The 27,383-nt window shown below is 40.7% G+C and overlaps 5 protein-coding genes and 1 long non-coding RNA gene across 13 annotated transcripts; 3 read left to right on the top strand and 3 right to left on the bottom strand.

Annotated features, from left to right (window-relative positions):
• Window positions 1–389: 389 nt before the first annotated feature.
• LOC124195701 (protein fem-1 homolog A-A-like) lies at window positions 390–2,036 on the bottom strand. Its single transcript, XM_046590249.1, has one exon. The coding sequence runs from the start codon at window positions 2,034–2,036 to the stop codon at window positions 453–455; it is 1,584 nt and encodes a 527-aa protein (XP_046446205.1). The 3' UTR covers window positions 390–452.
• A 1,029-nt stretch (window positions 2,037–3,065) lies between these two features.
• On the top strand, window positions 3,066–15,114 carry LOC124195669 (septin-7-like). 3 transcript variants are annotated; one of them, XM_046590209.1, is made up of 13 exons: window positions 3,066–3,328; window positions 3,823–3,824; window positions 7,249–8,343; window positions 10,223–10,531; window positions 10,626–10,786; window positions 10,915–11,086; window positions 11,223–11,323; window positions 11,442–11,694; window positions 11,776–11,965; window positions 12,027–12,210; window positions 12,544–12,679; window positions 12,765–12,928; window positions 13,417–15,114. In XM_046590209.1, exons 3-13 carry the CDS (start codon window positions 7,744–7,746, stop codon window positions 13,562–13,564), a joined length of 2,418 nt encoding a protein of 805 aa, XP_046446165.1. In that variant the 5' UTR covers window positions 3,066–3,328; window positions 3,823–3,824; window positions 7,249–7,743; the 3' UTR covers window positions 13,565–15,114. The 3 variants fall into 3 exon arrangements, with proteins under 3 accessions (XP_046446165.1, XP_046446172.1, XP_046446156.1); XM_046590216.1 differs by lacking the exons at window positions 3,066–3,328; window positions 3,823–3,824 and adding an exon at window positions 3,969–4,261 and having other exon boundaries at window positions 14,087–15,114; XM_046590200.1 differs by lacking the exons at window positions 3,066–3,328; window positions 3,823–3,824 and adding an exon at window positions 3,999–4,261.
• Window positions 4,504–7,254, bottom strand: LOC124195757 (transcription factor Adf-1-like). Its single transcript, XM_046590332.1, has 5 exons — window positions 6,486–7,254; window positions 5,622–5,781; window positions 5,264–5,375; window positions 4,938–5,158; window positions 4,504–4,800 (listed from the first exon to the last, which is right to left on the bottom strand). Exons 1-5 carry the CDS (start codon window positions 6,760–6,762, stop codon window positions 4,623–4,625), a joined length of 948 nt encoding a protein of 315 aa, XP_046446288.1. The 5' UTR covers window positions 6,763–7,254; the 3' UTR covers window positions 4,504–4,622.
• A 648-nt stretch (window positions 15,115–15,762) lies between the features above and the next one.
• On the bottom strand, window positions 15,763–16,664 carry LOC124195768 (39S ribosomal protein L13, mitochondrial-like). The gene is made up of 4 exons (XM_046590348.1): window positions 16,532–16,664; window positions 16,349–16,472; window positions 16,125–16,279; window positions 15,763–16,059 (listed from the first exon to the last, which is right to left on the bottom strand). Exons 1-4 carry the CDS (start codon window positions 16,553–16,555, stop codon window positions 15,826–15,828), a joined length of 537 nt encoding a protein of 178 aa, XP_046446304.1. The 5' UTR covers window positions 16,556–16,664; the 3' UTR covers window positions 15,763–15,825.
• Window positions 16,665–16,690: 26 nt separating this feature from the next.
• LOC124195662 (condensin-2 complex subunit G2-like) lies at window positions 16,691–21,612 on the top strand. 2 transcript variants are annotated; one of them, XM_046590178.1, is made up of 18 exons: window positions 16,691–16,831; window positions 16,904–17,299; window positions 17,361–17,546; window positions 17,632–17,838; window positions 17,910–18,044; window positions 18,119–18,274; window positions 18,345–18,572; window positions 18,628–18,693; window positions 18,774–18,920; window positions 18,985–19,243; window positions 19,309–19,514; window positions 19,583–19,850; window positions 19,910–20,040; window positions 20,125–20,342; window positions 20,418–20,763; window positions 20,829–20,972; window positions 21,040–21,177; window positions 21,252–21,612. In XM_046590178.1, the coding sequence occupies exons 1-18, from the start codon at window positions 16,748–16,750 to the stop codon at window positions 21,459–21,461; spliced, it is 3,525 nt and encodes a 1,174-aa protein (XP_046446134.1). In that variant the 5' UTR covers window positions 16,691–16,747; the 3' UTR covers window positions 21,462–21,612. The 2 variants fall into 2 exon arrangements, with proteins under 2 accessions (XP_046446134.1, XP_046446144.1); XM_046590188.1 differs by having other exon boundaries at window positions 19,312–19,514.
• A 155-nt stretch (window positions 21,613–21,767) lies between these two features.
• LOC124195779 lies at window positions 21,768–26,788 on the top strand. Of its 5 annotated transcripts, none has more exons than XR_006875420.1 (12): window positions 21,768–22,182; window positions 22,289–22,386; window positions 22,442–22,566; window positions 22,627–22,769; window positions 22,835–23,303; window positions 23,372–23,514; window positions 23,574–23,791; window positions 24,200–24,472; window positions 24,534–25,619; window positions 25,719–25,835; window positions 25,915–25,984; window positions 26,602–26,788. It is a non-coding gene; the product is annotated as an uncharacterized LOC124195779 (long non-coding RNA). The 5 variants fall into 5 exon arrangements; XR_006875422.1 differs by having other exon boundaries at window positions 21,769–22,182; window positions 22,442–22,483; XR_006875417.1 differs by having other exon boundaries at window positions 21,770–22,182; window positions 22,488–22,566.
• Window positions 26,789–27,383: the final 595 nt, after the last annotated feature.

The raw sequence follows: 27,383 nt of genomic DNA on the forward strand, positions 1-27,383 counted from the left end.
TGAAAGGGTAGTATTCCCTCCAGTGGAACCCATTAGACGTGCTCCAATGCCTCAACCAGCCGAAAGACCACGTCAACCAAAAAAGGACTGTGTAATTTTATAGAACTTTGCGCAGATAGTCGGGTAATTCTCTTATTGTTAAACAAAGAAATGTTGTTTTTCTGTTTGGGTTTTTGGCGGTACCTTTCTTTACATTTATCAAATATAGTCTTCTAGCAAATCATTCGTTTGCTCAACACTTGAACGCTTTCCAAATACTCTTTGTCAACAAGCTGAAGTGAAACGGAGTTGCTAAACAAATAAAACCTTGACTTATTTCATGGTTGTCTTAACTAGAAAAAGTAACCAACACAATTTTGTTTATTTTGTATTTTCAGATTATTCGACATTCAAAAGAATTAACAATTCATCATTCTGTAATTTAGACACCGTGGTTTTCACGAAGAAATAGTTTAATGTCGGCGGACAAATTCCTGCAGACTGGACGGAAGCGCTCGAATGTCAATTTGGTTTTGGCGGATGACTCGGGCACTGCAGCAGCTCAGCGGAAGCACGCGATTGATAAGGGCTTGCAAGCTAGCGTCGAAACTTCCCTGACGGATCAGACAGCGCATCCGATATTTGAGTCGTTCAATTACGGTGGTACCGAATTTATTGGCATGGTCGAGATGTCCTCCGAAATCCATGAGGATCCGAGCTGCATTCGTATTGAAATGTGTCCACTGATTCTTGGCCAGCAAATGAAGCGCCGTATTTCCATCCTCGTCAGTCGCATTGGGGTCGGCTCCAAGTTCAAGCAAGAGCTGAATAACATCGTTCGGGATAACTGGCATCAAGCAAATCATGTGCAGCAGATTTCGCTGGTAGGAGCTCCTGTGATCCAGTGAAATGAAACGAAAAATGCTCTGCCTGAAAAGATGTTTCTCCTGCTGGCTCAAGTCCATGTCGTGTAGTAAAACGATCAAATCGCCAATGTAGTTCTCTGGCCAAAGTGCCCATTCGTTCATGCTGTCCATTGTTCTGGCTCGAAATGGCTCATTCGTCCGTGAACGACAATGTGCGAAAGCGAAATCGACGACCTTCATCAGATTAGCAAAGGAAAGCTCTTCATGGCCATTGGTGTTTGCCGACTCTCGCCGCAGCATCAAAAAACTGTTGGACACGATGGTGAGTGCGCTGTTGATGATGTCATTCATCCCATCAAAGTACTGATCCTCGTCGCTCAGGTCAAACGACTCCAAAATGAGCATAGTAATGCTTATGACACGACCGTACTCACTCTCTGTCCAGTAATGTCTACTACAACTCAGCAATTGCGTGCAAGTACAGGGATTAGTACCGGGACTGATTTTCTTGAGAATCCGGTTGCTCACGATATTAGCTTGAGTAATGAGCTGCATGTGCGGTTCGTTGGTCAACAGGTGCAACTGCTGGGGCGTATTAAACTCAACAGCGTCACCCATGGCTTTGCGAACAAGTTCTGAAGGATGATGGAGATTCTTGGGTATCTCCGGCTGGCCTCTAGTTGTCGACTGACGAAGAGTCATGGCTTGCATCCAGCAGGGCAGTCCGAATCCACGGGCCGTCTCTTCTCCGTAGAAAATGTAGGCAGAACCCATCAGTTCAAGCGCGTCTATCTTCTCTTGTCGACTGATGGAGCTCGACATGATGGAACTCATAGGGATCGACGGTGTATCCAAATTTTCGACGCTAATAAGGTAGTCGACGATGGCAACTTGGCCGGAAATGATGGCCGCGAATAGCGGTGGAATTTGTGAGTGATCAAGGCCTTTCCAAGTAAATCTACCGCTTTGACCAATGTCGACTTTCAGTTCACTGACCAAGAATTTGACGACGCCGATGTGTTTGCGGCGGATGGCCACCAGTAGCGGAGTTTCCCCCTGTTCATTGTACGATTGGGCTGCATCGATCGTAATTTCCCGTCCTTCCGCCTCCAGTATTTCACGCAATTCAAGTTCTGAGCCAATGCTCACAGCTGCGAAAAAGTGGTTGCTGATATTTCTATTAGAACCCATGGTTGATGGAACAATAAGAGCACATGTAATGAAACAATAGTCAATCTAGTCTGCTTATATCATCTTCCTCCAATTCGATTCGTCGTCGCAAGTCCGATTTTCGTGATTCTTTTACTTTTAATTCGTTTGTGCGGATCAGTAGGAAAAAGAATAGATAATAAAATGCTTTTAATTATATTAAAGCACATTGTTCAATGAAATTTCATCTCAAAAACGAATTTTTAAAAGCTGAAAATGAGTTTTATTGTTTCATGGTCGGGAAGGTCTGATCACAGAGACCATTGTCCATAAGAACCAAAATATGGGTAGAATATGGCCATGCAGCCTTCCTTATTTAGACTTTCCTATATTTTTCGAGTATTTTCTCGTGCGTGACGCAAGCTCATTCATTTTAAGCTATGAAAACACGACATTATTGACATGAAAATGTCGTAATAATTAATTCACTCGGACGTTTTCTCCTGAATATTGCAGCCCTTTCGTTTCCTATTTAAGGGAGCTAACTGCTGACAAAGTTCTTTGGGAACTTTTTTCTCTAGGAACAATTTTCTTCCTAAAAGTTTTGGCTTGATTTCAAGATAACTTTTCTCCGTCTCTAAAAAACCTTTTTCTTTGGGTTAAGTAACGTGTACAGCATGTGCGGAGAAAAAAGTCTTATCAGATTTTCTTCATCCGGAATCTTATCGCTCCTCAGGCTCGCAGCGAAGGGAAAGAAAGGAAATTTGACCACAACCCAGATTATGACCTTATTGCACTTTGAAATAAGAAAAACTCGTAAACGCCTAATGTGATTGACGGTAATGAAAATGTTGGGGATTCACGTTCTGTTTCCCTAATAAGATTCTGTGGCTATCAGCTTTCTAATTTACGAAACATCGTCATCCAATTCGTTCCGAGGCATTTATCATTGTCAAAATCAAGATTTTTCCGCCGAACAATGGGTTCCCATTTTTTTTTACAATAGAGTACGAAATTCCACCGTTAGATGGCGTTTGGGTCGCAGACGCTCGTCCAACTCTCACTTGATTCCCCACAGCGTTTACATACACATTTGCCCAGTGTTCCTTCACGTTGTGTGTAACTAAAAAGTAACTGGTGTGTGTGTGTTTGGCAGTTGGCTGTGACGAAAATTCCTAATCTTGACGCGGGTTTCCAAGCTCCACTCCCGTTTTTGAAAAGCAACAGTGACTGCCACTACAAGGAGAGAAAGAAGAAAAAAGAAGAAGCAACCGTTTTTGCCCCCATCTCGAGTGGTGTGTGTGTGTCTGCTGTGACAACGATGCAGAAGAGCGGTAAGTTGTTGTTTCCCCATTTTTCTGTGAAATCACACAGCCAAATTATTTCTGTCGAGTGCTGTAGTCTTTTGGAAACAGTCAAGTCGGTTGTAACGAAAAAGAAAAATGGATGGCTGGACAAAAGAATAAAAAGCCAAGGAAACGGCATGTGCAACTTGTCAGTGGCCTTCTTGAAAGCCTTCACTTTTTAGTCTGGCAGATCCATTTTTGTTAAAAACATTTTTCGATACAACTGGCCGAAACCTGGGCGTATTTGAAGGGTGGGGATATTCGAGACGGCTCGTTTCGAAACCGGATTCCAGCATTTTCCCCTTTCTTTTGGCGTGCATATTTGAATTGATTTGAAAATCTCTATCCTTGGTCACAGTGTTACACGCCCTGATTGAAAGTGGATCTAGAGACTCATCTTTTTTTATTTTTTTGTTTTTGTTTTCTTTTTAAATTAAATAATCGATCGACATCATCGCCCCCACGTGGTTCCTGACATAAAGTGGTGAGTGTCACTCTTTTTTTTGGTTTTATTTTTCTTGGTTTTTAAGTCGATAGATTCAAAGCGAGAGTGTTATAAAACGGCAATCTGGGTTGGTTTATCTTGTCCCGCTAGAGGCGCCACTAGTCAAAACGGGCGGCGTGCTACTATGGCGCGCGCTCTCAATCCCGCCGGTCAGTTGAATCGGAACGGTCGTTCCGACTTCAAGTCTCAAGCGAAAGAGACTTTAGACGTTACCAAATTGTTTGTGTTTGCTGCTGCTTATCTTTTTTTGGTTTTTTCATCCCGACTTGTTCTGGTGGTGCAAAAGTGAACTATCATTTTCCGCCAGTGTCTCGGTGAACTGTGAAAAAGGAGGCCTCTTTTTATTTGATTGTGTTTTATTGTCTTAACTACTTGCTGTTGCGGCTGGCTGGATCTTGTCCGGATTTCCTGCACAGGTGTTATTGTTGTACCCAGTAGAAAGGGGGGTTTTTCTTTGAGGTGTGTGTGTGTGTTTGTTGACCGTGAAGAATGTCTGGAAGGAATCACGGTTATACCACGGGGCGAAGGGTTCAGAGAGAGAGAGAGAGAGAAAAGTCATCATCGCTATTCTTGGCTCCGATTCTTTTTTCTTTTCTACTGGCTATATGCGCACACCTTTTATCACGACCCACAGAGTTGCCAGATACACACTAACCACTTGAGATGTAAACATGTATTCATAAAGTAAAGAGAAGAACAGGAGACGAGGAGGGGGGAATAGTTTTTTTTTCAAGTGGCGTTCAATCTTTTGCCCCCACCGAAAATGTGTGTTTCAGTTTAGGAATGACTCCCGAATTCCATATCGTGTATCAGTTGAAGGATTTGAACTTTGGCCAAAGATCGGCGCATTAGCGGCAGACGTCGCAGTGTCTGCGCCACTGAGAGACAGAAGAGTTCATCTTCGTTGTACGTCATCCGAGGGCTTGTGCTCCCGCCGTTATTGAACGCTGACGACCTTCAATATCAGAAAATGGGAAAAACAACAAAATAATAATAATCCTTATATGGTAGCCGATTCTTTTTTAGGGTTTGTGCTGCCTCTGCAGTTCTTTTTTTTTTTAAATTCAATTTTGAGTTTTGGGTTGTTTTTACCGGTGGTGATGGTGGTGGTGATCAACCGCTCCACCTCCTCCTCCTCGTAGGTAATCTGAAGGTGTGCCTGAGCGAGGTGGACCTATGTGATGGTGCCCGTCTGTTTCCTCGATAATGACCATGGGGTAGCATTCGGCCGCTGCGGCACTTTGCTGATCGAATCCCGGCGAAACTGGCCCGTCAGTTTCATCCGACGACGTATGATTATTATCACCTTCAGACTGTCAGAGATAGGAAAAGATAGGATTATCGTGTGTGTGTGTGTCCGTTCGAATGATAAAGCCAGCCACTCTTTCAATCATTGAGGAAAGTCTGGCGTTTGTTACCTTGACGTGTTGTTGGCGGGCACCTCGTGGCGTGTTTGTACCATCAGACGTCGCTTCCTGCTGGCCGCCGCTGCTGCCGCCACCGCCGCCCCCGCGAGCCTTGAATTTGAAACTAAACAAAATTCCCCCCCCCCAGGAAAGGAAAGGAAAAGAATCATCGCCGATGAATATTCTATTGATTCCCAGCTTTAAAAACATCGTCACTTGTCTATTTTCGTTTTATCAGTAGTAAACAGCGCAGGCAACTGCTCGTAAAGGCCATGAGACTTTCCAACCGAGTCAAAGAAACTATTAAGACAAAACTACCGAAGAAAAACGTGTGTGAGAAAAAGTCGTGCTCTCTCTCTCTCTACTGTACCTGCGGTGTTTGATAAAATCCTGGATGAAATGCATTTGAGAAGCCAACGGCCAGTTGCCTCCGCCTCCCGATTTGCAGCCGTTGGTCTGCTGCGACTTGCGCTTGCGCTCCCGCGTGTACCGGTCCCGCAAGTAGCGCCAGCGGTGCTCGCACTCGATGGCTATAAAGTCGACAAATAAATATATCTCTGAATGGTTTGTTTGGGAATTTTTTTAAGAAAAAAAAGGACAGCAGACAGGTGCGGGTGGGAAGCACTTTTTTCTTTCTTTAAATCGTTTTCCGTTGGATTTTATTTTGCGGGGAATATTTTAACGACTCGTTAGATTTCCAGCAGAGGGAAAAGCCGATGGCACACGGCCAATTTGACCGAATATCTTTTTTTTTTATTCCATCCTAATCGATTTACAACCTCCCTGACCGTTGCGACAGTTATGTGAAGCCGATTGTCACCATTTTCTCCACCTGAACGAACATTGTCTGCCAAGAAGAAAACGTGATTCTGAAGCGATTCGGAAATTATTTTATGGTGATCTCTTCTTATATTTTTATTTCTACGTCGAGGGAAATTCCGATTGCAAGTTTGTTTAAGGGCGGCGCATGCGCAACCCGGAGGCAACTCCCTCCTTAAAACCCCCCTCGTGAACGCAATGGCGCTGGCCCTCCTTTTCTCTACGTAACGGTAGGCAAGAGGACGCAGACTAGCGGACGGGGGGGAAAAGCGGGGGGGTTACGTAGTTACGGTGTACGTGGGCGGCCGCGGGTAGCAACCACCGAAAAAAAAAGAACTGGGAGGGCTGCACGCTGGCACACACACATACACACAATACACACACAATGGCTGAGTTACATTTGGAATTGGCTTACCGGACATGCCGACGTTGTTTGCGATTTCTCTCCAAACGGCGGCCTTTCGATCAGCGTCTTTGTATTCGGTTTCACGCGGATCGTAGAGGCACGAATGGTCGCGAACGTGACGGATGATGAGCTCGTCCGGAAAGTTGGTGGTCGAGGTACCGCCGGACCCGGTACCACCGCTGGCCGCCATCTTGAGCGACGGATCGCAAACTGATGGAGCGCCCGCGTTCACAGCGAACGAGCCAGAGAGAGAGAGACGGAGGGAGGAGATGGGGGGTGATGACATTGAGAGTCGGCCCCCTACCCCTCCCTCCTTCACCTACTTTCATCCGCGCGCGTCCGGTCTAACCGCGTCGTGTCGCTTCGGTCGCGACGGCGAGAAACGTAAACGCGGACGGCGCGGCCGAGAGCCGTTAACGGACGCCAGGGGCCTCCGTCGTTCCAGACCGACAGGCGGCGACAGTTTTGTTATAGTTTTATTTGGGCAGGGACTTTGGGGAAGAAGGAGGAGGCCTGTTATTGTTTTGTTTGGCCAAATAAATTTCCCAAGGGAAAATTAAACTTAACGGAGAGTCGCCCCCCAACTAACCAACACACACACAGAGAGAAAAAAACCTAACGGAATTAAAGACGTTTGTTAAGTTCGGGGGGAAAAGAATTTCATTTCATTGACGTTGGAGAGTTTGTCCAGTTTAGACCGGCCCTACTGACTCTCTCTCTCAAATTTCTTTTTTGTTTTATTCTTTTTTCAATTTCTTTCGGAAAACATCAGGAAAAGTGGAAACCGGAAGGAAAGAAAACGTGATCCGGCTTTGTTTTGTCGTGTTAACGCGCGCGCACCAGTTCGTTAAACCAAAAAATCACTTTGCGGAAGATTTTAATATTCAAGAAAAACGGAACCGAACCGATTCGGAAAAAGAAAGAAAAAAAACAGTTGGTTTGGGAATGCCCGTCATTGTGGCGCCTCGTGAATTTCCGTCGCCTGTTGCTTCCGTCACGCACCTCCCTGTCAACTTTGTTGGTCTCGCGTCGTTGATAAGTGGATAAACACACGCACAGAGAGAAACTGGCGCTCACCCGAGCTGGTCCACACAACGAGACTTGTTTATTCTCTCCGTGCGTTGCTGTGCGGATTGACGTTTTTCTCCGTGGCTGTTTTTATTTTTATTTTTTCCCCCTCACGTTTTTGAATATTCGGCTTGACGTAAGTGACGCCATCTGTCGAAGTCGATCGTCACTGTGCGTTTGAAAAAGGAGGGGAGAGAAAATGATGAGTGAACAAGCGGCGATGATGAGTAGTAGTAGTGATGGCGTTGGTGGAGTAGTCGGTAGTGGTGCAGCTGCAGCGGCGGCGGCTTCGAGACGGGAACGACTGCGCCGTCCTTTGCCCAATCCGCCGGAACCGAACCGCGGTTCAGCGGCTCAGTCAACAGCGGCAGCTGCTGCCGCTGCGGCCGGCGTCCGCGGCGTCGTAGCCAGTCGTCTGGCGGCCATGGCCTCGGCTGGATCTCCAATTAGTTCGGTGACATCATCCTCCTCTTCCTCATCAGCCGCAATTTCGTCGACTTCCACTTTTGCTGGAGGGACCACAACAACAACGTCGGCGACAACCAATGGCGACAACAACCTCCCGCACAAGTTGACCACATCCTACAGTGTCGATTCCAATTCGCGCATACCCAGTTATCGATTATCCAGTCTGGATCGGTTGGCCCAGCGTCAGCGTTTGTTTGAAACCACGACCGCCACTTCGGTCCAGCCCAACGGATTGCCCACCACCGCTCATCCTCCTTCAACTTCTTCCTCGTCCTCTTCGACTTCTTCTTTCACATCCGCCACTAATGTGGCCATTGGAGAGTCACTCGCCGTAAGTTCTTCTTTTAAAGAAAGAAAAACGAAAATGTCCTACTCTCTCTCTGTGTGTGTGTCTTATGTTTCTCTCTACTTTTCTGTGTGCTCGGGTAACTTGAGAAGGCGACACGCCATTTTGACCCCTTGTCGGAATGGGGAATGGAACCTCGAAACAGTTTGAAGGAAAAGAGAGAAAGAGTGGGGGTGGTGGGGGGGGACCAGAGTCCTCTCTCCTCTCCTGTCAGTGTGTGTGTATCACGATCCGGCATTGCGGATGCGCCATACTATACATATACTCAACTCATGTATAGGACTATATAATCTAACGCTGGGGTCGCTCTCTGGCTATTGATTTATTTATGTATAGCCGTAGCGCTGGAGAAGAAGAAGAAGAAGTCCATCCCTTTTGGATTTGGGGGTCCAACTTACTACACCCGAACAAAGTTGATAATCTCCGGATATGGTGTGTTGGGTTACCCACACGGCAGTAGTATCCAGTTGAAGGAAAACAACACCCGACGAGCCCTAAAGGGGTTTCGGATGGTGATGAGTCATTGGCCCATCCGCTGATTAAGAAGGACTGTCCAAACTGCCAAATTCTCTCTGGAAATTTTTCTTTTCAACCTAACCTCACGCCTCTACTTTCTGGCTGCATTACAATGCCCATACACACACACATGGCCTCCATGTGTGTTTTTCCGAAAAAGAAATGCACCTTTCTAAAGTTAGCTCTTCCCCAACACACAGGAAAGAAAGGAGGAAAATATCTTTAGCGGCGTCCGGAAATGGAGGAGAGAACGGATATCATCCGTCTCCCAAGTCTTTAAAACAGCGAACTAGGCACAGGAGGGGGGTTTAAGTACACACCACAAAGGGAAAAAATTTTAAATAAAGAACGAGAGGGTTCCTTACGCCATTGCTCCCAGCATCCCACGGAAAAATATCGCCGGCTTCATGTCTTTGCATTTTCATTAAAAAGTTGGAGGAGAGAAAAAACCAAAATAAATTAAGGAATTCCTATTCGTGTGTCTTACGTGTAAGACGGCGCAGCACACAATTCTTTTGCGCTTTGTGGAAATTTGTAAGTTTTCCAAAGACGAACCCAAGAATATTGTTTAATGTCGAGAATCCGACAAACAGCTGTGTTTGCGTGTCTACATTTCAAAGTGTACGTGGGAGTATTTGGGGTTTGTCTTGTCTGTTTAGCACATCAACTGGCAGTTGTTGTTGTTGCCGTTAAAAAAGAAACCCCCTGAAACGAACCCAGTCGGGGATGATAAGCGAGAAACTTGCAACTCGCCTACAGATGGAGTCAAATTCATTTCAATACGCCATACCGTTTTCTTTTTCCCGTCTCAACTGACTATCGATCGGCGCTGTTCTCCCTTTTTCTGACTGGCGTCAACCAAATCAATTTCAAGACAGACGAAGAAGAAGAAAAGAAAACAAGAATGGGGCTAAAGTGACTTGCGTGCGTATCGATTGTCGCATTGGCTTTTAACCTACCACCGAGGATGGGCGAAACCAACCCGTTTTTTGTTTTTGTTTTTGGTTGGTCTTTTCTTATTTCCTCATTATTTTGTTGTTGGGAAACGCCTCCTATACGAGAAGAGGCCTCCGGCAGAGACATCGTCTGTTGTTGGCACGATCCTTTGGATTAGGAAGACGGACACGACCCTGTTTTTGTCTGTGTGTGCCCGCGTCTGTCGGGTGGTGTCATGGGACCGCCGCCCATTTTTTCCGAGCAATTGACCCTGTTCTGACCACCCAGATATTTATTTCCTGCCGTTAAAGGGGAAGGAGGGCCCTCCTTGATGATGTGACTGAAAGTTTCGTCTTCTCTCCGTCGTTTCATTCAATTTTATTTGATTTTGTTGTTGTTTGGAATTCGACAGTTACAAAGTAAGCGTGAAATGTTCTTCAAGAGCGATACGCTGCCAGCGGGTGCTGGTTTGAGCAGCTCTGCCACGGCCTCGACAGCCAATAATGCCACGCCCGCCTCTTCAGCAACTGGTGCTCAACAGCCGGTGGGCAACATTGCTTCGCTCAAGGAGAGTTTATTGGCCAACAAGGAGAATCACACGACTGCGACGACGACGACGGGTGGACCGCAGACGTCATCTTCCTCGGCAACCTTGACTGGCAGCATTAGTAATAACAGCAGCCATGGCAGTGTGCCCGGTTTGGCTAGCACCGGAAGCAAGGTATACTTTTTTCTTTCTTTTTCTTTCTTGGAAACAAACATTTTTGATGGATGACGAGGAAAATTTAAACAATGAAAACATTTCAATTCGACAGGTGGAGGCGTTGAAGCGGGAATTGACGGATGACAGTAGCAGTAGTAGCAGTAGCACCAGCAACCGGGTTATATTACGTGACCGACTGGCTGAGAAAGGTCCGGCACCCAGTCCGCCAGTCATCAATAAGACACGCGAAGTGGATTACGTCGGCTTTGCCAAGTATGTTCGATGATGTCCTCATGAGATGACACACATTCTTCTTGTCCGATGAACTGCAAGTCGATAGATTTGCGACAAGGATGTGAGCGATAACCGGCCCGTCTTGTTTCTCTTTTCTTTTCTTCTAGTCTTCCCAACCAGGTGTACCGAAGAGCTGTCAAAAAAGGATTTGAATTCACCTTAATGGTTGTCGGCGAGTCGGGACTGGGCAAGTCGACGCTCATCAACTCCATGTTTCTGGCCGACATTTACTCGCCGGAATACCCTGGCCCGTCGCACCGCATCAAAAAGACGGTCCAAGTATGTTTTGGCATTTTCCTTTTCTTTTTTCAAAAACTTTTCCCTCTTCTCAAGTAAAACTGGTTTTTTTCTTTATATTTTGACTATTTTTATCTTTCTCATTTCGTAACTTTCTTTCTTTGTTTGTGTTCGCAAGGTGGAACAGTGCCAAGCTCTTTTGAAAGAGAACGGAGTCAATTTGACACTGACCGTAGTCGACACGCCCGGATTCGGTGACGCGGTAGACAACAGCAACTGGTGCGTGTGTATTATCATTTGTTGTTTTCCTTCAACTTGGAGGGCAGCTGTCGAATGAGGTGGAAGTTTTTGCTCCTTGATTTTTCTCATTTCTTGTTTTTATTTTGGGGGATTGCAGTTGGCAGCCGATCGTCGACTACATTGAATCCAAATATGAAGAGTACCTGAACGCCGAATCCAGGGTGCAGCGCCAACCCATGCGCGACCACCGTGTTCACGTCTGCCTGTATTTCATCCAGCCGTCGGGTCACGGTCTCAAACCGTTGGACATTGAATTTATGAAGCGACTCCACGATAAAGTCAATATCATCCCCGTCTTGGCCAAGGCCGACACCATGACGCCAGATGAGTGCACCTACTTCAAAAAACAGGTCAGCTCAGCTTTTTTATTTCAAACTTTCTCGACAACTTCCCGTTGGTTCTTAATCTTGAAATGTGTCTCTCATCATCAGGTTCTCAATGAAATTGCTCAGCACAAGATCAAGATTTACGAGTTTCCAGACGTTGATGACGAGGAATTGCGCAAATCTCAACGCGCCCTGCGAGAACGAGTGCCGTTTGCCGTGGTCGGCTCCAATACAGTTGTCGAAGTGGACGGGCGGAAGATTCGTGGACGACGTTATCCGTGGGGTGTCGTCGAAGGTGAATTTCGAATCTTCTCTGAAAAATCATCATTCAGCTTTATTGACATTTGATTTTGCAGTGGAAAATATGGAACATTGCGATTTCATCGCTCTACGAAACATGTTGATCCGGACCCACATGACTGATTTGAAAGAAGTGACAAATAATGTCCATTACGAAAACTTCCGCTGTAGGAAACTGGCTGGAGTGGGAGTGACGGCCAGTGACGGAACGCTGGGCAAATCTAATCGGATCTCCAACAAGTTAGTTTCGTTCTTTGTTGACTTATTCCCTGACTTTTTTCTTTGCCATTTCGAAACACAAATTGTTATTCTGAGTCAAAAAATGAAAAGAAAAAGGAGAGCATGGCATGTTGAATCGTAGCTGGCACCGTATAAACACGTTCATTTTCTGTTGAGTCGAATATATAATCTGGCAATTTTCTCCAGTGCATGCTCTCCTTGGATAATGAGCCCATTTATGATGGTTTGGTAAGTCATTCATCATCCGGCGGCCCCTTTCTACAGCAAAATAACGTCCATTAAGTTCTGGATGGCACTAATCAGAGGCTCATTTATCTTTTCCCTCTTCGTTAGGAACCCGTTGGCGCAAATGGAGGAAGAGCGAAGGGATCACGAAGCCAAGATGAAGAAAATGGAGCAAGAGATGGAACAAGTTTTTGAAATGAAAGTCAAGGAGAAGACGCAAAAGCTCAAAGACTCCGAAACAGACGTAACCGATTCAATTGTAGCCTTCCCATTTTTCATTCATCTCATTTCGTATCCTTTTGTTGCTTTTTTTTTTTTAAATTTTACAGTTGCAACGTCGACACGAACAGACGCTCCGTTCGCTCGAGGCCCAGAAACAAGAACTGGAGGAGAAGCGTAAAGCCTTTGAGAATGAAAAATTGGCCTGGGAGAATGCTTCCGGCTTGACGCTGGAGGAAATGCGCCGACGCAGCCTCGAAGCCAATTCTAGAGAGTAAGTCTCGCAATTTCTTTTTGTTTTTATCTTCTTCTCCTTATGGGTTAAAAGTTTTCTCTTAAAAAGGTCAGGATTTGGACGTGTAGCAATTTTTTGGGTTTTTACTTTTTTATTTTATTTGGCAAGTAATTTGCCTTTTGGGGCGGATTCGTTTTCTTTTTGTTTTGATGGGGTCGGGATCCTATAACTTTTTACGACGTTATTTAGCCTCGAGTTGTTGGTCATTCTTGACTGGGTTGTTTATGCAGTACGTAGAATATATATGTGTACATTTATTTATTTTTAAAATCCTATTTTATGGGTTTCTCCTTAACCGGCTGCTCTCACTCACTTACTCACTCACTCTTTCTCGCTCGCTATAGCCAGCACTAATCATTAAAAAATAAAATAAACCCCTCACAAAACCGCCGAATAAAACAAAACAAAAAAAACAGCAAAAAAACAAAACAAATCACCGGTGAATGCATATTAATATTATAAATTAGGGGATTGACCGTTGCTGATGAGCCAAAGCGGTCCATCAGCGGGGCTGCGAATCGTTTCAAGCGTTCGCTCTCTTTGCGCACGGCCAGCAAGCCCGAAACCTACTCCCAACATCAGCCAGCCGCTAACCAAGAATGCAAACAGCAATGAGAAATTTGATTTCTCCTCCTCCTCCATATACATCTCTCTCTCTCTCTCTCTCAATAATCTCTTGACTGCCAAAACAAACAAACTCATGATGCATCTTGTTTACATCACATGAAACAAAAAATAATCTTTTTTTAAAAAATTTGGAATCTCTTTTTTCATTTTCCTCTTTCTTATTCTCTTTCCACTTTTTCTCTTAAATTTTTCCTTTCTAAAAACAAAACCTCTTTTTGATATGAACTTGCATGCGCTCGAGCCGTTCCTACTTAACTTTAGTTATTTTTTTCTTCTCTTTCCGGGGTGGGGTCAAAGGCACTTTAACTTAAATTGTGAAATCTCACGTCTGTACTTGCTCTGCAAAGGTGATCAAAGAACAAGCGAAATCAAAGCTGAAAATTTACCTGTCGTTAAGCGCACATTGCGGAAATCGCATGCTCTAAAACTTAATTCGAACAAATTTGTAGCCATATTTTTTTTTTCTTCGTGTAGTCTCTGACTAACCAAATGCCCCCTATATCTTTGCAGGCAAGTAGACGGCAAGGACAAGGAGAAGGTGAAAAAGAAGAAGGGACTCTTCTAGGAAAGCATAAAATTCTAGATCACACACACACACACACATTTACACGCAGACACGAACTTCTATCTTTCAATTTAGCTTCTTAATTTTTTTTCCTTTTTCTCTATTCTCTGCTCTGTTTCTTGTCTCGCTCTTTGTGAAGAAGTTTCGATCGTGCAGTGTGTGTCTACGTTGTATTTTGTGTCTTGTTTCTCTTTTTCTGTGTATAGTTTTGTGTCATTCATGTCCCCCTCTTTTTTTTAATACCTCTCGGGAGTAATTATATTCAATTTTTTTTTTGTGAAATCAATTTTTCTTTATTTTTTCGAATATTTTGAACGTCTACTACCTCCCCTCATTTTTCAGATTTTTTTTTGTCTTCTTTTTCCCCCCTTCGCAGTATGTGAGTAAATGGAAAACAATTTGGGCTTATATTCTTCTTTTTTTGGTTTACATTTTTGGAACGTTTTTTTTTCCTATTATGTAGACTGGCATTCCGACGTCAATTTTTTTTCTCGAGTTCACCCCGACCTCATTCAGCTTCCCTTTGTGTGCCATTTCTTTATTTTGGTGGCAGTATTCTTCTCTCTTTTCTTTGAATTTTTGTTCATAGGGAAGTTTCAGCCATCTGATGTGTCTCCCGTTATGGGGTCTTTATGTCACGCAAACAAAAATAACAAAAAAACAAACATGATCATACTGAATTTCAAAACAAAAATACCCTCTTCTTGCAGTCCTGTCTTAATTTCATTGCATTTTTGGGTTGTCCTCATCGTCGAAACACTCGAGTCAACCAGGTTACCATTTTTGTTGGGTTCGATCTTGTCATTAATTAAAAAAAAGAAAAGAAAACAGAGATGAATGCTGACAAAATACAACAAAATTTGTAATTTAAATAATGAATTATTCCCCCCGATCTTCCATATCGACTACTTTGTGTCAAGTGTCACGGCTGGAGGAGAATACAGAAACATTAAATAAACTAATGAAAACCGTATGATCACATTCATTTGAAATCTTTGGTATAAATGATTAAATTGCAGTTTCAGCATAAAAAATTGGTAAGTAAAGTACTTCAAGGAAAGCTGTCGGAGCTGTTATCTCCGCCATTCTTCTGTTCCTATGCGTCCTCATCAAACAGCCTCTTTCTGGATCAGCAGGAATATTTTATACTTACATAATCATTAATCAATTATACACATAATCCAACATCGTCGCATGTTAAAATTTCAATAAGCTAAGATTATTAAAAAATGGCTAATCAAATATGCGGAGCTAGACTAATAATTCCAGCCGGTTTGTTGCATTATATACAACTTTCGGGAAACTGTAGCGCGCTAACTCATCCTTTCACTTTCCGCCTCAGGTAAGTTTCTTTGGTCTAGTATAAATAATTATCCAAAAACTTTTTGTCCCCCGTTACCCGTTTTTCTTATACTTTCCACTTCAATTTGGATTAGAGCTCTGTATGTCACAAATATTTCATGTTGTTATTTGTTGGTACACACAATTCAGTATTCTTAATTATAACAAACTATGTCTATTCAAAAATTGGAAAATTTAATTTACCTTTGTAAACATTTTTCATTATGTAGGAATATTTATTCTTTACTTGTAGAACATAGTTAGTTAAAACATACAAATGTTTGTTCTTTCTTCTTTTTTTTATTAATTCACTTACACTACAGTAGAAACTAGAAATTTCCAATCATCGGACTACATAATCATTAGGATAATCAAATATTTTGGGAAAGTTGTCAACATCTTCCTTACTGTACTCTGTCAGTCTCTTGGGTACAGGCATGATTGGTCTGATTTGCCCACTAATGTTACGTTTTATATCTTCTGGAATCTGTGATCCTGGGAAAATGTGTAATCTCTCCATATTAGTTCTTCGAATAAGATTGTTGTCCATGGCTTTGTACACAGCTTTTTTCATAACCTACCAAAACCCAGAAATGACTTAAAGAGTAAAAGATATTGTCTGAAGAAAAGAATATTATATACCATTGTTGGATCTTTTTCATGCACTTGCCAGGCTAGTGTCCATGATGCTCCTTTTGGATAGCCGGTGTGATGAAAGTATACTCTTTTCTTCCATTCATCTCCCCTCAAAGCTACTTCTTTACTGTTGATCACTACAACATGATCTCCACAGTCATCTGAAAATATTGTGAAAAAAGGGTATTCACCTATATTTAATGCATGTGATGCGTCTAAAAACAACATACTCATTGGGTGATAGATAGGCTTGTTTTGGCCGGTAAGATATAAGGCCAAAATAGGAGCAGAGCGGAATGGATCTTGCCACTGAGCATCAAAAAGATACCACATACGAGACAAAGTCGCCCATTGCTGAAAAAGAAAGAATACATTTATAAGAAACAATAAAATTTTGATAAATTCAAAATTACCTGCACACGTTTAGCAGCAGACATCTTTCTTGTGTTCAAAATCAATCGACGATTTTATTCGACTAGAGCAACCATCGGATGAAAGCAATGTGAAGAGGTTGTTATGATTCCGTTGAGTTTTTTGAAATTATTCGCTTTTGAGCACTGGTGTGACTTAATATATAATCAGAGTTTGAGCGCAAAATTCACTATCATATAGTCTAAAAAGTAGATGAAATGGATCACCAAGCTCTTCTTCGAGCTGTTGAATCATCTGATTATACAGTTTTCATCGAGTGGTTCGAGAAAGCTAAATCTCAGGTAAAGAGCAACGTGTTTTACGTTTCGTGTATTAAGCAAGGCTTCTCAGATTTTAACATTTATCTTTTATAGAACAACTTAGCTGTCAAAGAATCAGTTGATCGTCTGTCCAAGAATGAGTTATGTGGAATATGGACAGTTTTTATCAAATGGGTGATGGACATGACAAATTCTTTGAAAGAAAACCCTGATTCACCCGAAAAGGATTCAATCATGAAAGTTTTACTAATTATGTCTTCCATGGCAACTTACACAATAGAGAACATTTCAAGAAATGAGCCTCAAGGATTGAGCCCATCGTTAAAAGCTATGAATGGATCTCTGAAATTGGTTACATGCAAGAAAGCAGGAGCAAGTATTTGTGAAATGAGCGAGCATTACTGGAAGGTTCATCCTGAACTTGAAATGATTCTCTCTGTAAATGTTATCTCTTGGCTTCTAACCCATGCTCTACATCCAAAAGCAACAGTAGGTTATACATTAGTTGATGTTACAACTTAAATAATTTAAATAACTTTTGTGTCTGCAGATGACTTCAGTGAAGCAGTTATGGAGCCTAAAAGGATCTATTGGAAAGTTGAATCCCCAGATTCTTGAAAGATCTGGACTGCTAGAACTTTTCCTTTCTAGTATTTCAAATTCAAAATTTATAAGCTCCAATGAAGGTCGAAAATGCATTGCCTGTCTTTTTAACTTTGGCCCCTCTGTTGTGCAGGTAATGAAGCGTTTCATGACAACCAAATTGGCTTTCGTAACATTTTCTTTATTTAAACATTTTTATCTTTACGGACGCACATCAGGCATTGCAGAAAACAATAAAAAAGTTTATTCCACTTGCAACAATATCCGATTGCGAAGCATTGGGAGAAATTTATTTTAAAGCGTGGAGATCGGTAGTTACTGAAGAATCCCGAGCAGACATAGAATTTTCTATTCAAGACATAATGTACAATGCTGTCATTGCCTTTCGAACACCAGTAGGTGCGGTTGAAGGTGGAATGAATAAGGTAACAGTTTTGAATAATTCATATCTCTTCTATGTGGATTAAAAATTTGTTTTATCGTTTTCTTGCAACAGGTACCTATGAACAAGCTACTCTTCCATTTGCTGCATGCACTTCATCGTCAGAGAAAGCAGCGTACTGTTGCGATTCTTATTAACAACCTCTATAAACCAATTCTTTGGCGCTATTTGGAAGCTTCTAATGGTCTGGTAATGAATTAAAACTATTGTAATTAAATTGCTTACCCAAATAATAAGAATGGTCTTCTGACGTTGGAAAATAGGTTCGAGCAAATGCGTTGTGTCTGTTTTTTGACGCTTTCCCTTTTGAGAGTGGCGAAGGGGTGGAAGAAGATGAAGTTGTTCGTAATAAGCAGTGGCAAATTATGCTTGCCGCTCTCATGGATCCCGTTCCTCTTGTTCGATCAATCGCCATACAGGTTGGCTTTCCCTTGAATCTGTTGATGTTTGCTTGATGAATCTACCTTTATTAATGCATGGTTATTTTAGGGCACGTGTCGAATTTTAACAGAATATTGGGAAATTGTTCCGGTCCACATTATTCAAGATTTTATTACAGCATTGTTGAGAAAGTTATTATATGATTCTTCCTCTGCTGATGTCCGTGCCAACGTTGTTAAAGGACTAGTTACCATGTTAGGAAGTAATCAAACTCATAATCTCCTCGAGAAAATGATCCCCCTTACCAACAAAGTACTTCATGATCCCAATGAAAAGGTACATTTGTATAGATACCCTACTGTAACACCATTTCATAATTAATTTACCGCAGGTTCGGGCTGAATATGTTTTTTTGTTAACTCACGTCCAAAAGTTAAAAATCAGCAAATTGTGGGAGGTGTGTATGCCCGGTTAGAATTTATGTATCTAGGATTCGAATAACATTCATCTTCGTATCATTTTTTCATTTTTTTTTAGGTGATTGAAGTAAGTCATTTAGTCGCCAGACTTGCAATGGATTCATCGAAAAATGTCTGTCGTCGTTTAGTGGCACTTTTGGCCCCGTTTTATTATCCTAAAGCTACACCAGATATTGTGTTCCAACGCTGCTTACGACTTGTCATTGTAAATTTTATAATCTGTAAACTTTTAAAATGCGAAATAACTCTAGTTTGTTATTGTCTTGCAGGATAACCGGGAAGCTTCGAGAAAATTTTATCAGCATATTGATAACTGCGTGGGAGTTGAGCAAATGGCAGAACTGATCTTAATTATATGGAAGTTTTTACGGAATCATATTCACAAGAAATTGGAACAGAATAGAATTAGCCAAGAAAGAGAGGAAACAGCTCGTCAGAATCGTTCCCGCGTGGCGAAAAGGTCTCGAAGAGGAGAGCAGGTTGAGAGAACTGAAGAGACGATCGGAGACGAAGATAAAGAAAATCAAGGTTACTCACACACACTTTACTCTATTTATTCTTTTCCTGAATCCCTATATTTAATTTATTTGCAGCAGATGAATCCACCGACGGTGATGGGGAAGACGATGGCAGCAACGAGGAATTTAATGAATCGAGCATCATTGGACTGATCGATGTTATGTGCATCCTACTGAGTGGCAATAAGACGAAATTTAAGGCGCCGCAAAATGTTGCGTTCTGGGATGAAATTAAGTCTCGTTTCCATAAAACGTGTTCCTTATTTTTCCGCTATTTCAAGGTAAGCCTGTTTTTATTCCCCTCGTGAAATTTTACGCTTCATTATTTTTCCCCCTATTATTTTCTTAGAATTCGGACGGTCTCCGTTCGCTCATCTATCTCTATGGATTGATGTCATCCACTGCATCTACTTTGGTGCTAAGTTTCGTCAAGTCTCAGTTGAAATCACTAACTGACGAAGCCACCTGTAAAGAGTTTGGTCATTTGGTGGACGTCATGTGTAATTGGGGTCGAGGAGAAGATTTATTGGAGTTCATAACTGATCATCTCCATGAAATTTTAATTTCATTTGTATCCGATCAGTCTTCTGAAAATTGTGATTCTCGGACTAGAAAAGGTACAGTTTAAGAAATCTAGTGTTGAAATAAGACCTCAATCTCCTCGCAAATTGTATAGGTACTGGAAAGAAGCGGGTTTCCTTTAAAAAAACCAACAAGGGTAAACCTATGCTGGGATTACGTTGTTTGATTTACATCTTACAACATCCCTACAATAAAAAGATCATTTTGCGCAAAAATCTCATACCAGTAAATATGCTTATTCTTATTGTTACATTATTACCTTTAAAGCTGCAGTCATCATGTATAAAATAATTTCATTGACTCATATAGATGGAACAACTGTGCGACAGCTTAAAGGCTGTGACGTTGATCATTGAAAACAATCCCGAGATGTTAAACAATAAAGATAGTTTCTTGTTTGTGGCGGCTTCGGTGTATGTGAGAACTCTTCTGGTATTAACCTCCTTTTACAAACGAACAAAAGATGAAGAATTGAAGTATACAGAATCACAAGAAAAAATCTTAGGAGTTCTCGATTGGATAACAAGGTTTTAAAAATGATTTTGACATTTTATCATTCATATTTATATATATATATTTTTTTTATTATTATTTTTAAATAGATTAATGGTAGATGAAAATCTGAATCCATTAGAGGGGGATCTTATTTTTTCCGTCGTTGCCTCCATTAGCAACTTAGTCGTGATTCACTCTATGAGTTCGGAAGTCCATCGCCAGTTTTTGAGTACTGTTCTTCAAGCGGTTAAACGATTTCCGTCATCTAGTCACTTGACCCTCGCCATGAATTGTGCACATAGTTCCTTGGTTTTTATTTGGACTGAGCGTTCGATTGGAAATGAATGTGATGCTGAATGTGATCGCCAAATCAACGATATAATTTTCTACGTGTTAGAACGTCCCTCAGCAACAGAATCTTCTGAGACTAGCGAGGAAGTGTCCTTGAATGAGGTATGTAAATTAAAATTTAAGCATCTTTTGTTTGAAAAAATTATCTGGTTTTGAAATTTCAACAGGACGATTGGATTGTAATGAGAAATGTTATAAGAAAGATCATGGAAGAGTGCCATCGACATAGTCCAGAAAAACACGAAAGTATACGTACAATCGTACGTAAAATGGGAGACACCATACGAAAAGAAATGTTCCAATATCAACAGGTATTTCCCATTAAAATAAAAAAATTTTATCTTATTTGTAATTTCGTATTATCGTTGAACGTTTAAGTCTGAAGAGCAAGGCGATGTAACTTGTCTGCATCAGATATCAAAAGCTATCATTGCAGCATTCCGGGTCCGAAACGTTTTGGCTAAGATGATGTTGGACGAAATTTTTGAAGCTCTCAAAATCGACGAAGATGAAATGGTAGTATATATACACTTACACCTTTGGGAAATTTTTTTATTAAACGGCTAAAACACGTATTTATTCCACCACAGGTATTATCCAATTTGGTTGCGATTACCAGGCTTCTTGAACATTTGAGTCAGGATAAAGGTCAAATTTCAGCGGGCACCTTTGTACACGCCATCAACTCTTTCGAGCGCTGGTGGTCAACTGTAGGAGAAATTGAAAAAAGAGCTAACGCGGATTTGGTTTCACATGTTAACGATACAGTTAAAGATCTTAAGAAAGCCTTTTCAATATAGTTCTAGAGTGGTTTGTACTTTGCGACTGGACAAACAAAATGTTATGCACAGTTCGCGTGTTTTGATGGAACTGCAGTTATTTAGTGAAAATAAGGTCCTTCATTGTGGAATTCGAGCAAACTGAAAATAGAAATGAATCATTTTCACTGGATTTAAATTTTTTGAAAGCCTCAACTTTTCCATCTAGTTGCATAGAAGCGAACCATGATCGCTTTTAATTCTTTCATGCAACATTTTCCACATCCAACCTCTTTTAAAAACGTGAATCCCGTTCCGGTGTGCGAGGTAAATATGAAGTAAATCATAAAAAAAGCTTAAGATAAAATGAAATTCAAAATGATCCGCCACTCCTGCCCCCTCCTGATTCATCATACCGTTAGATTCATGATTCACTATTCACAACATTCATTTTGAAATTCATTTTTTTTTTTTTTTATCATTTGATTTTTTATATTTTACTTCACATTTCCTATTCTTACGGGAACCGGAACCTCGCACACCGGAACGGGATGCCACATGCCAGCACATCACTAAATTTTAAAAAAATTGTTTTGCCTCACAAAACTAATTGCGTTTCGGACTTGGATTGTCAGAGGTGTCCAATAGTTGACGTAGGTGTCGTCATTTTTCATGTGGTGGCAGATTGGCAGATTGTCGAGCTTCGTTGTCTAGTTTTCTTATTTTTCCATGAAAATTAGCGATGATTAACGATGAATTCAAAGTAAATTCAAGTTTATTTCTGTGCAACTTGTTTGCGATGTCATTTATTCCGTTTGTGTGTTGGATCACCTTTCATATATCTTATTTTAACTTGTAGCCGCTTGTAGGAAGGAACGCCAAAGGCAACTAGCCTAGACAAGTAGCCTACCATCAATTTTTTTCATAAAATTGTCGTTCAGCTGAATGCTTCATGCTGTTAAAACAGGTAAAACCCGATAATAGCTTAGTCACAATTTTGTGAATTCCTCCTTACATTCTAGGATAATATTCATCGTAATTATCTGGAGTTTCTGTTGATATTGGTAGGTCAGTCACTACCCCAGTGTGGACACTTGTTTTTTTTTTTAAACATGTTTTCTACAAATAATGCATTGACAAACAATAAGTATTGTTCTTCCTTCAAAAATTTTTAACTTTTATATGATGCTGTAAACTTTATTTTCAGTCATAGAGAAAGCTATGGAAACATAATCAAGGCCATGGGTATCTTCAGGTTTATTGCAGAAACTTTGGGGAAGTCACATGAAAAGATGCAGGTCACATACCAACATGTGTTGTATTTATCTGAATTTTTTACTCAAGCAGTAGGTTGCAATTAACTTAATTTTATTGCATTAATGTTGTAGTAATATTTATTGGAATATTTCCTTTAGATTCAACATGACTGTTTGATAACAAAGTAAGTTAGTTCTGGAACTCGAACTCAAACACATATAACCGTTGCTGCTGCTGCCTTACAGTCACAGCCAGGAAAATTATTCTTTTCTTCAGAAAATTGTAAGTTTCATTTTTTGTCTGGACCCCCATACCCCCAATCTCATCAGATTTATTTGTATGTGATGTGTATCTGATTATCCATTTCTCGCGAGTCGTGATGTTAAGCCTCGGAAACAGAGTTCAGATAGCAATCCATCCGTTCCGTACCGTACTAATGTGGTAATCGTGAGGGAATCTTTTGGCCGTCAGTAGGTGGCTAAAATGGTTTATCCCTCATCCACCAGGTGACGCGAGTGTCTTCGTGAGGACGAAATATTAGTTCCGAGACGCTGACTGAAAGTGTATTCCAAATTCATTACGGAATTGCGGTGTCGAACTGTCTACCTACATTTTCAGACATGAAATGTAATTGGTAGTGCTAGTTTGGATTTCTTAAATTTGATTAATCTTAACGTTTCTGTCTGAATTTACAGGCAATCTGGCATATAATTTCACTTGGCCAAATAATGTGACGACGTGAGTCGAAACTGCTGTCCATTTTGCCGAAATGTCGGCCATTGTTAGCTGTACCTATTCGGCTGTACGTCTCATCTTGTGCAGAAACACTTCAGAGCTGGTAAAGTAATTTTGTTGATAAATTTCCCTGCAATAATGCAATAATATAGGTTTTATTAGTTGATGTTTAGTTCAGAGACAGAGATCTCTTTGCTCAACTGTTGCAGAAATTGAAAACACAACAAAGTCAGAGCTTCATGGCTGTCGTTCATTAACATGGTTGTGTTGCAGCCAGCTGATGAAAGGTGTGATCGAGTCAAGTTGAGGTGCAGCTGCTGCGTGCAGTTTATCAAGCTGGTGTTATGTGAAGTGTCATTGCAGGAAGACTTCTTGAATAGGTAATTATATTGATATTATTGGTTGTATTGGCAATTTTTGTTTTTTCTTTGTTTGCTTGTTTTTTTTTTTAGTTTTATTTTGTATTCAACAGACAAGTTTAATTTTATGTGATGTAGAAAATTAGGGTTTATCCCTTCAAAAATAGCCACATTAGTGGTCAGCTTCCACTGAGTTTTTTTTTTCAATTTTCTTCCAATTAAATTAGTCCCACTAGAACAAAAATCCCACTTAGTAATTAGTATTACCAAGTTTTTGTAACATATTGGAAATAGATGTACAAAATTATTTCCTGGTTTCTTTTTTAATTTCTATTTATTATTATTTTTAAATTTAGTAAATTTTATTATTGGTACCCTTTTTCACATTTCAAAATGTTTTTGTTTCATTAATGTTCTTTTGCTTTGTAGGAGTTTGTGGTTGGTTTGATGTTTATGGTGTTGCTGTTTGGTGTACAGTGGTTTTGCAGCCCCTTTCCAATTGAGAGATCCTCTGAAATGGAGTTTGGTGCAGACTTGCAGTTCAACATCACACTTAAATGTTTCATTTGCCTATGTTGGTGTCCATGCAGTATATGCAGTGTTGAACAGTTGGGTAAAATAGTCAATGTTGCCTGATGGCTGTCGGTCTTATTTTATCGGCTGCATTTTGTCGATATGTCGTCTCTTGGTACCGGCGTTGAGGTAATGCTTGATGTTTCGTTCAGTTATTGACTTTTAATTAACATCTCTATTCGTTTTTCAGTTTCATCGTTTGCTGCCGTTCCATAGACTTGATCCATTGGTAAAACTGAGGAGAGGTTGCTGAAATTCAAGACTCGTCAATAAATAATGTAGATGTAGAAAAATTACAAGTGCATATCTGGGCTCTCTTCTTCAGTGGCCCCGTTTCCCTAAATAACCACTAACCAACGCGCGCCGGTGGTCACTCACTCGCTGCGACAACCAGGAGGAAGGGAGATGTTTGGTCGAACGGGGACTTGCAAGGCGCATGATTCGATGAAATCTGTTGCTCATGAGTCTAAGCCGGAAGTCTACTATGATGCATTGCTCTCTTAAAAGCTGTTCCTCGGCTCTCTTCGCTCTTTTTCCGGTGTCTCTTAACCATGGCCGGGTAATCTCCCTGGTTCAGTCAATCACTGCAGTGTCTCCCCCCGCTTTGATTGGCTGTGTATTGAACCGGGCGGTCAGTTTAATAAACAATTCTACATAAATTTTGCTATTAATATTGATGATTCTGTTAAATGTAATGAAAAACGTACGAAGAAATAACTATAAATAATTTATATAGTTTATTTTCATTCATTGATTTTCGTTGATTTTAACCATACATTTTATAATTCATTCATTTGTTTATTGAACTTAGTCCGCTCGATTGCGACCGCACGGGGAAGTTAGACTTCATAAGTGACTTCTGCATGTTGCATCTTTAGATTCTTCTACGAATTTACAATCTGATTTTTTCCTAGGTGTACATTCTATGATGGACTTCCTTTTACTGGTTGCCTTTATTTCGTGATTTCAAGTATGAAATTGAGCTTTGCATGTCATGTAGGTTTATCTCGACCCAGTTTTTTTATGTTTATAGCCCAACAATCAACTTATTTTTTTCAAATTCTAGATGCATCCTGTTTCTAGGATTTATTCTAGATGAAATCCTCCACCAGGTGCCACTGCAGTTTAATAACAACAATGACTGCCATGGTTAGTGCATGGTTAGTTGCTGTCTTTCACTTTTCGATGAGTATAAAGTGAACTATTAAACATTTCAAAAAGTTTGTTAAGTAGCAAAATGTGGTAAAGCAGATTAAGTGTGAAACCAACACTATAGGTATTCTGCTTAGTTGATTTAACAATTTGTGTTTTTTATTTCCTTGACTTGCAATCTCACACTTATCAATTCTTTTGATGTCTGATTTTTTTTAAACAGTGAGATCCTTGTGATGGAAAATAGCATGATCCAGGCTGTTCTTCAATTGCAAAGAAAGAGAATTATGATTGAAACAAATGCAAAATTTCCAACTGGAATTCTCTTCATATTCGTGGTGTAAGTTTTACTGTAAGTTGTAGGCCCTACAGTAAAGTTTATACTAATTCCTTTTACTTCTTCTTTTGATCATGATCAGAATTTTGGAATTCCAGAGAATAACACCTTAAAAAGAAAGAACTGTGGCTGTGCTAATGTAGCAGTATTGCGTGAGTATTAGGTTTATTATTACCTGTTTTTGTTTGGTATGATTTTTTCTTATTTAAGTATAAGTCTCCATTTAGCTAGAGCAGGGATCCTTTTCATTTTGCTGTTTAAAATTTTAAACATCTCTTGTTTACAAAGCTAGACGATGGCTTAGATCGTTTTTCATCAGTCAGAAAAAAACAGTAGTTTCACTGTTTCAGTTACTTTTACTTTACGCAATTCTAAAGACATTTATCGGCAGTTAACGTTAATTTTGTGTGATAACTGACCGTAAGCCACAAAGCTCACTTGTTAGACTTTGGTAATTTGCTTGTCTACTTTCGGATTTTAAAGGAGTTAGTACTTCATTTAGTACTTATTTACATTACAGCCGAATGTGAAATTCGGCTTTTTCCTGAATTAATCCTGAATTAATTTCCTGAATTTTTCCTACTACAGAATATGGCATAAGACAACAATTAGTGCATATTCTTGATTTGCTGATTTGATTCAATATTTTTGAAGTGCTCTCCATTGTTTTTTGTTGACTTGTTTCTCTACGCCTCATAATAGCATCATGCTTGTTATTGATTATGATTGTTCTTGTTATTGATCAAATCCTACTTAAATCTACTTTTAGGTGAATCTGTCGCCGCCATTCCATAGACTGACCCATTGGGATGGTGAAACTGAGGAGAAAACGCTGAAATTCAAGAAAATTATGTTGATGTAGATAAATTAAAAGTGCATATCTGGGCTCCCTTCTTTTCTGTGGCCCCGTTTCCCTAACTAACCACTAACCAACGCCCGCCGGTGGTCACTCACCCGCTGTGAAACCAGGAGGAGGGGAGGGCTCTGGTCGAACGGGGACTTGGAAGGCGCATGATCCGACGAAAACTTTTAGAGGGTCATGAGTCTAACCCGGAAGCCTAGTAGTGACTAATCGCTCCCCAGTAAAACTTGCCTCGCACTCTTCTCTCCTCTTCCATTTCCAGGTAATCTCCCTGGATCTACGCCGACACTGCATGTGCGAGTTTTAGCAAGCAATCCTCCACCCAATTTGACAAAAAGTGATAGTTTGTTTTCACGGAAATTGCGTCAGACGGTTACAAAATTTCTAATTCAACAATCTGATGTAGAAATTTGCATCTAGTCTACTGGTGCAAATTGCGATTCTTTAAGTTTGATTATTTAGGATATGTGTTAAAAAAATTGTGAGTAGCAATAAATTTAACTAATTCGCTTTTTCAGAATATTTTGAAGATAGATCACTGCTTGTGATCTATCTTCAAAATATTCTGAAAAAGCGAATTAGTTAAATTTATTGCTACTCACAATTTTTTTAACACATATCCTAAATAATCAAACTTAAAGAATCGCAATTTGCACCAGTAGACTATATGCAAATTTCTACACAAGACT

The sequence above is a fragment of the Daphnia pulex genome, chromosome 1 (genome assembly GCF_021134715.1).
Source record: "Daphnia pulex isolate KAP4 chromosome 1, ASM2113471v1".
Taxonomy (NCBI): Eukaryota; Metazoa; Arthropoda; class Branchiopoda; order Diplostraca; family Daphniidae; genus Daphnia; species Daphnia pulex.

Excerpts from the sequence above, each read along its gene's own strand:
- LOC124195662 (XM_046590178.1), top strand. The coding sequence starts at position 16,748 with ATGGATCACCAAGCTCTTCTTCGAGCTGTTGAATCATCTGATTATACA. Across the intron at positions 19,515-19,582 it reads TATTTTTCCGCTATTTCAAG|AATTCGGACGGTCTCCGTTC; the intron begins GTAAGCCTGTTT and ends TTATTTTCTTAG. Across the intron at positions 19,851-19,909 it reads TGATTCTCGGACTAGAAAAG|GTACTGGAAAGAAGCGGGTT; the intron begins GTACAGTTTAAG and ends CAAATTGTATAG.
- LOC124195757 (XM_046590332.1), bottom strand. The coding sequence starts at position 6,762 with ATGTCATCACCCCCCATCTCCTCCCTCCGTCTCTCTCTCTCTGGCTCG. Across the intron at positions 5,376-5,621 it reads GATTTTATCAAACACCGCAG|TTTCAAATTCAAGGCTCGCG; the intron begins GTACAGTAGAGA and ends AATTTTGTTTAG. Across the intron at positions 5,159-5,263 it reads CCCGCCAACAACACGTCAAG|TCTGAAGGTGATAATAATCA; the intron begins GTAACAAACGCC and ends TATCTCTGACAG.
- LOC124195701 (XM_046590249.1), bottom strand. The coding sequence starts at position 2,036 with ATGGGTTCTAATAGAAATATCAGCAACCACTTTTTCGCAGCTGTGAGC.
- LOC124195768 (XM_046590348.1), bottom strand. The coding sequence starts at position 16,555 with ATGTCTGCTGCTAAACGTGTGCAG. Across the intron at positions 16,473-16,531 it reads CTGCTGCTAAACGTGTGCAG|CAATGGGCGACTTTGTCTCG; the intron begins GTAATTTTGAAT and ends TTTCTTTTTCAG. Across the intron at positions 16,280-16,348 it reads GCCTATCTATCACCCAATGA|ATGACTGTGGAGATCATGTT; the intron begins GTATGTTGTTTT and ends CAATATTTTCAG.
- LOC124195669 (XM_046590209.1), top strand. The coding sequence starts at position 7,744 with ATGATGAGTGAACAAGCGGCGATGATGAGTAGTAGTAGTGATGGCGTT. Across the intron at positions 10,787-10,914 it reads GATTACGTCGGCTTTGCCAA|TCTTCCCAACCAGGTGTACC; the intron begins GTATGTTCGATG and ends CTTTTCTTCTAG. Across the intron at positions 12,680-12,764 it reads TCAAAGACTCCGAAACAGAC|TTGCAACGTCGACACGAACA; the intron begins GTAACCGATTCA and ends TAAATTTTACAG.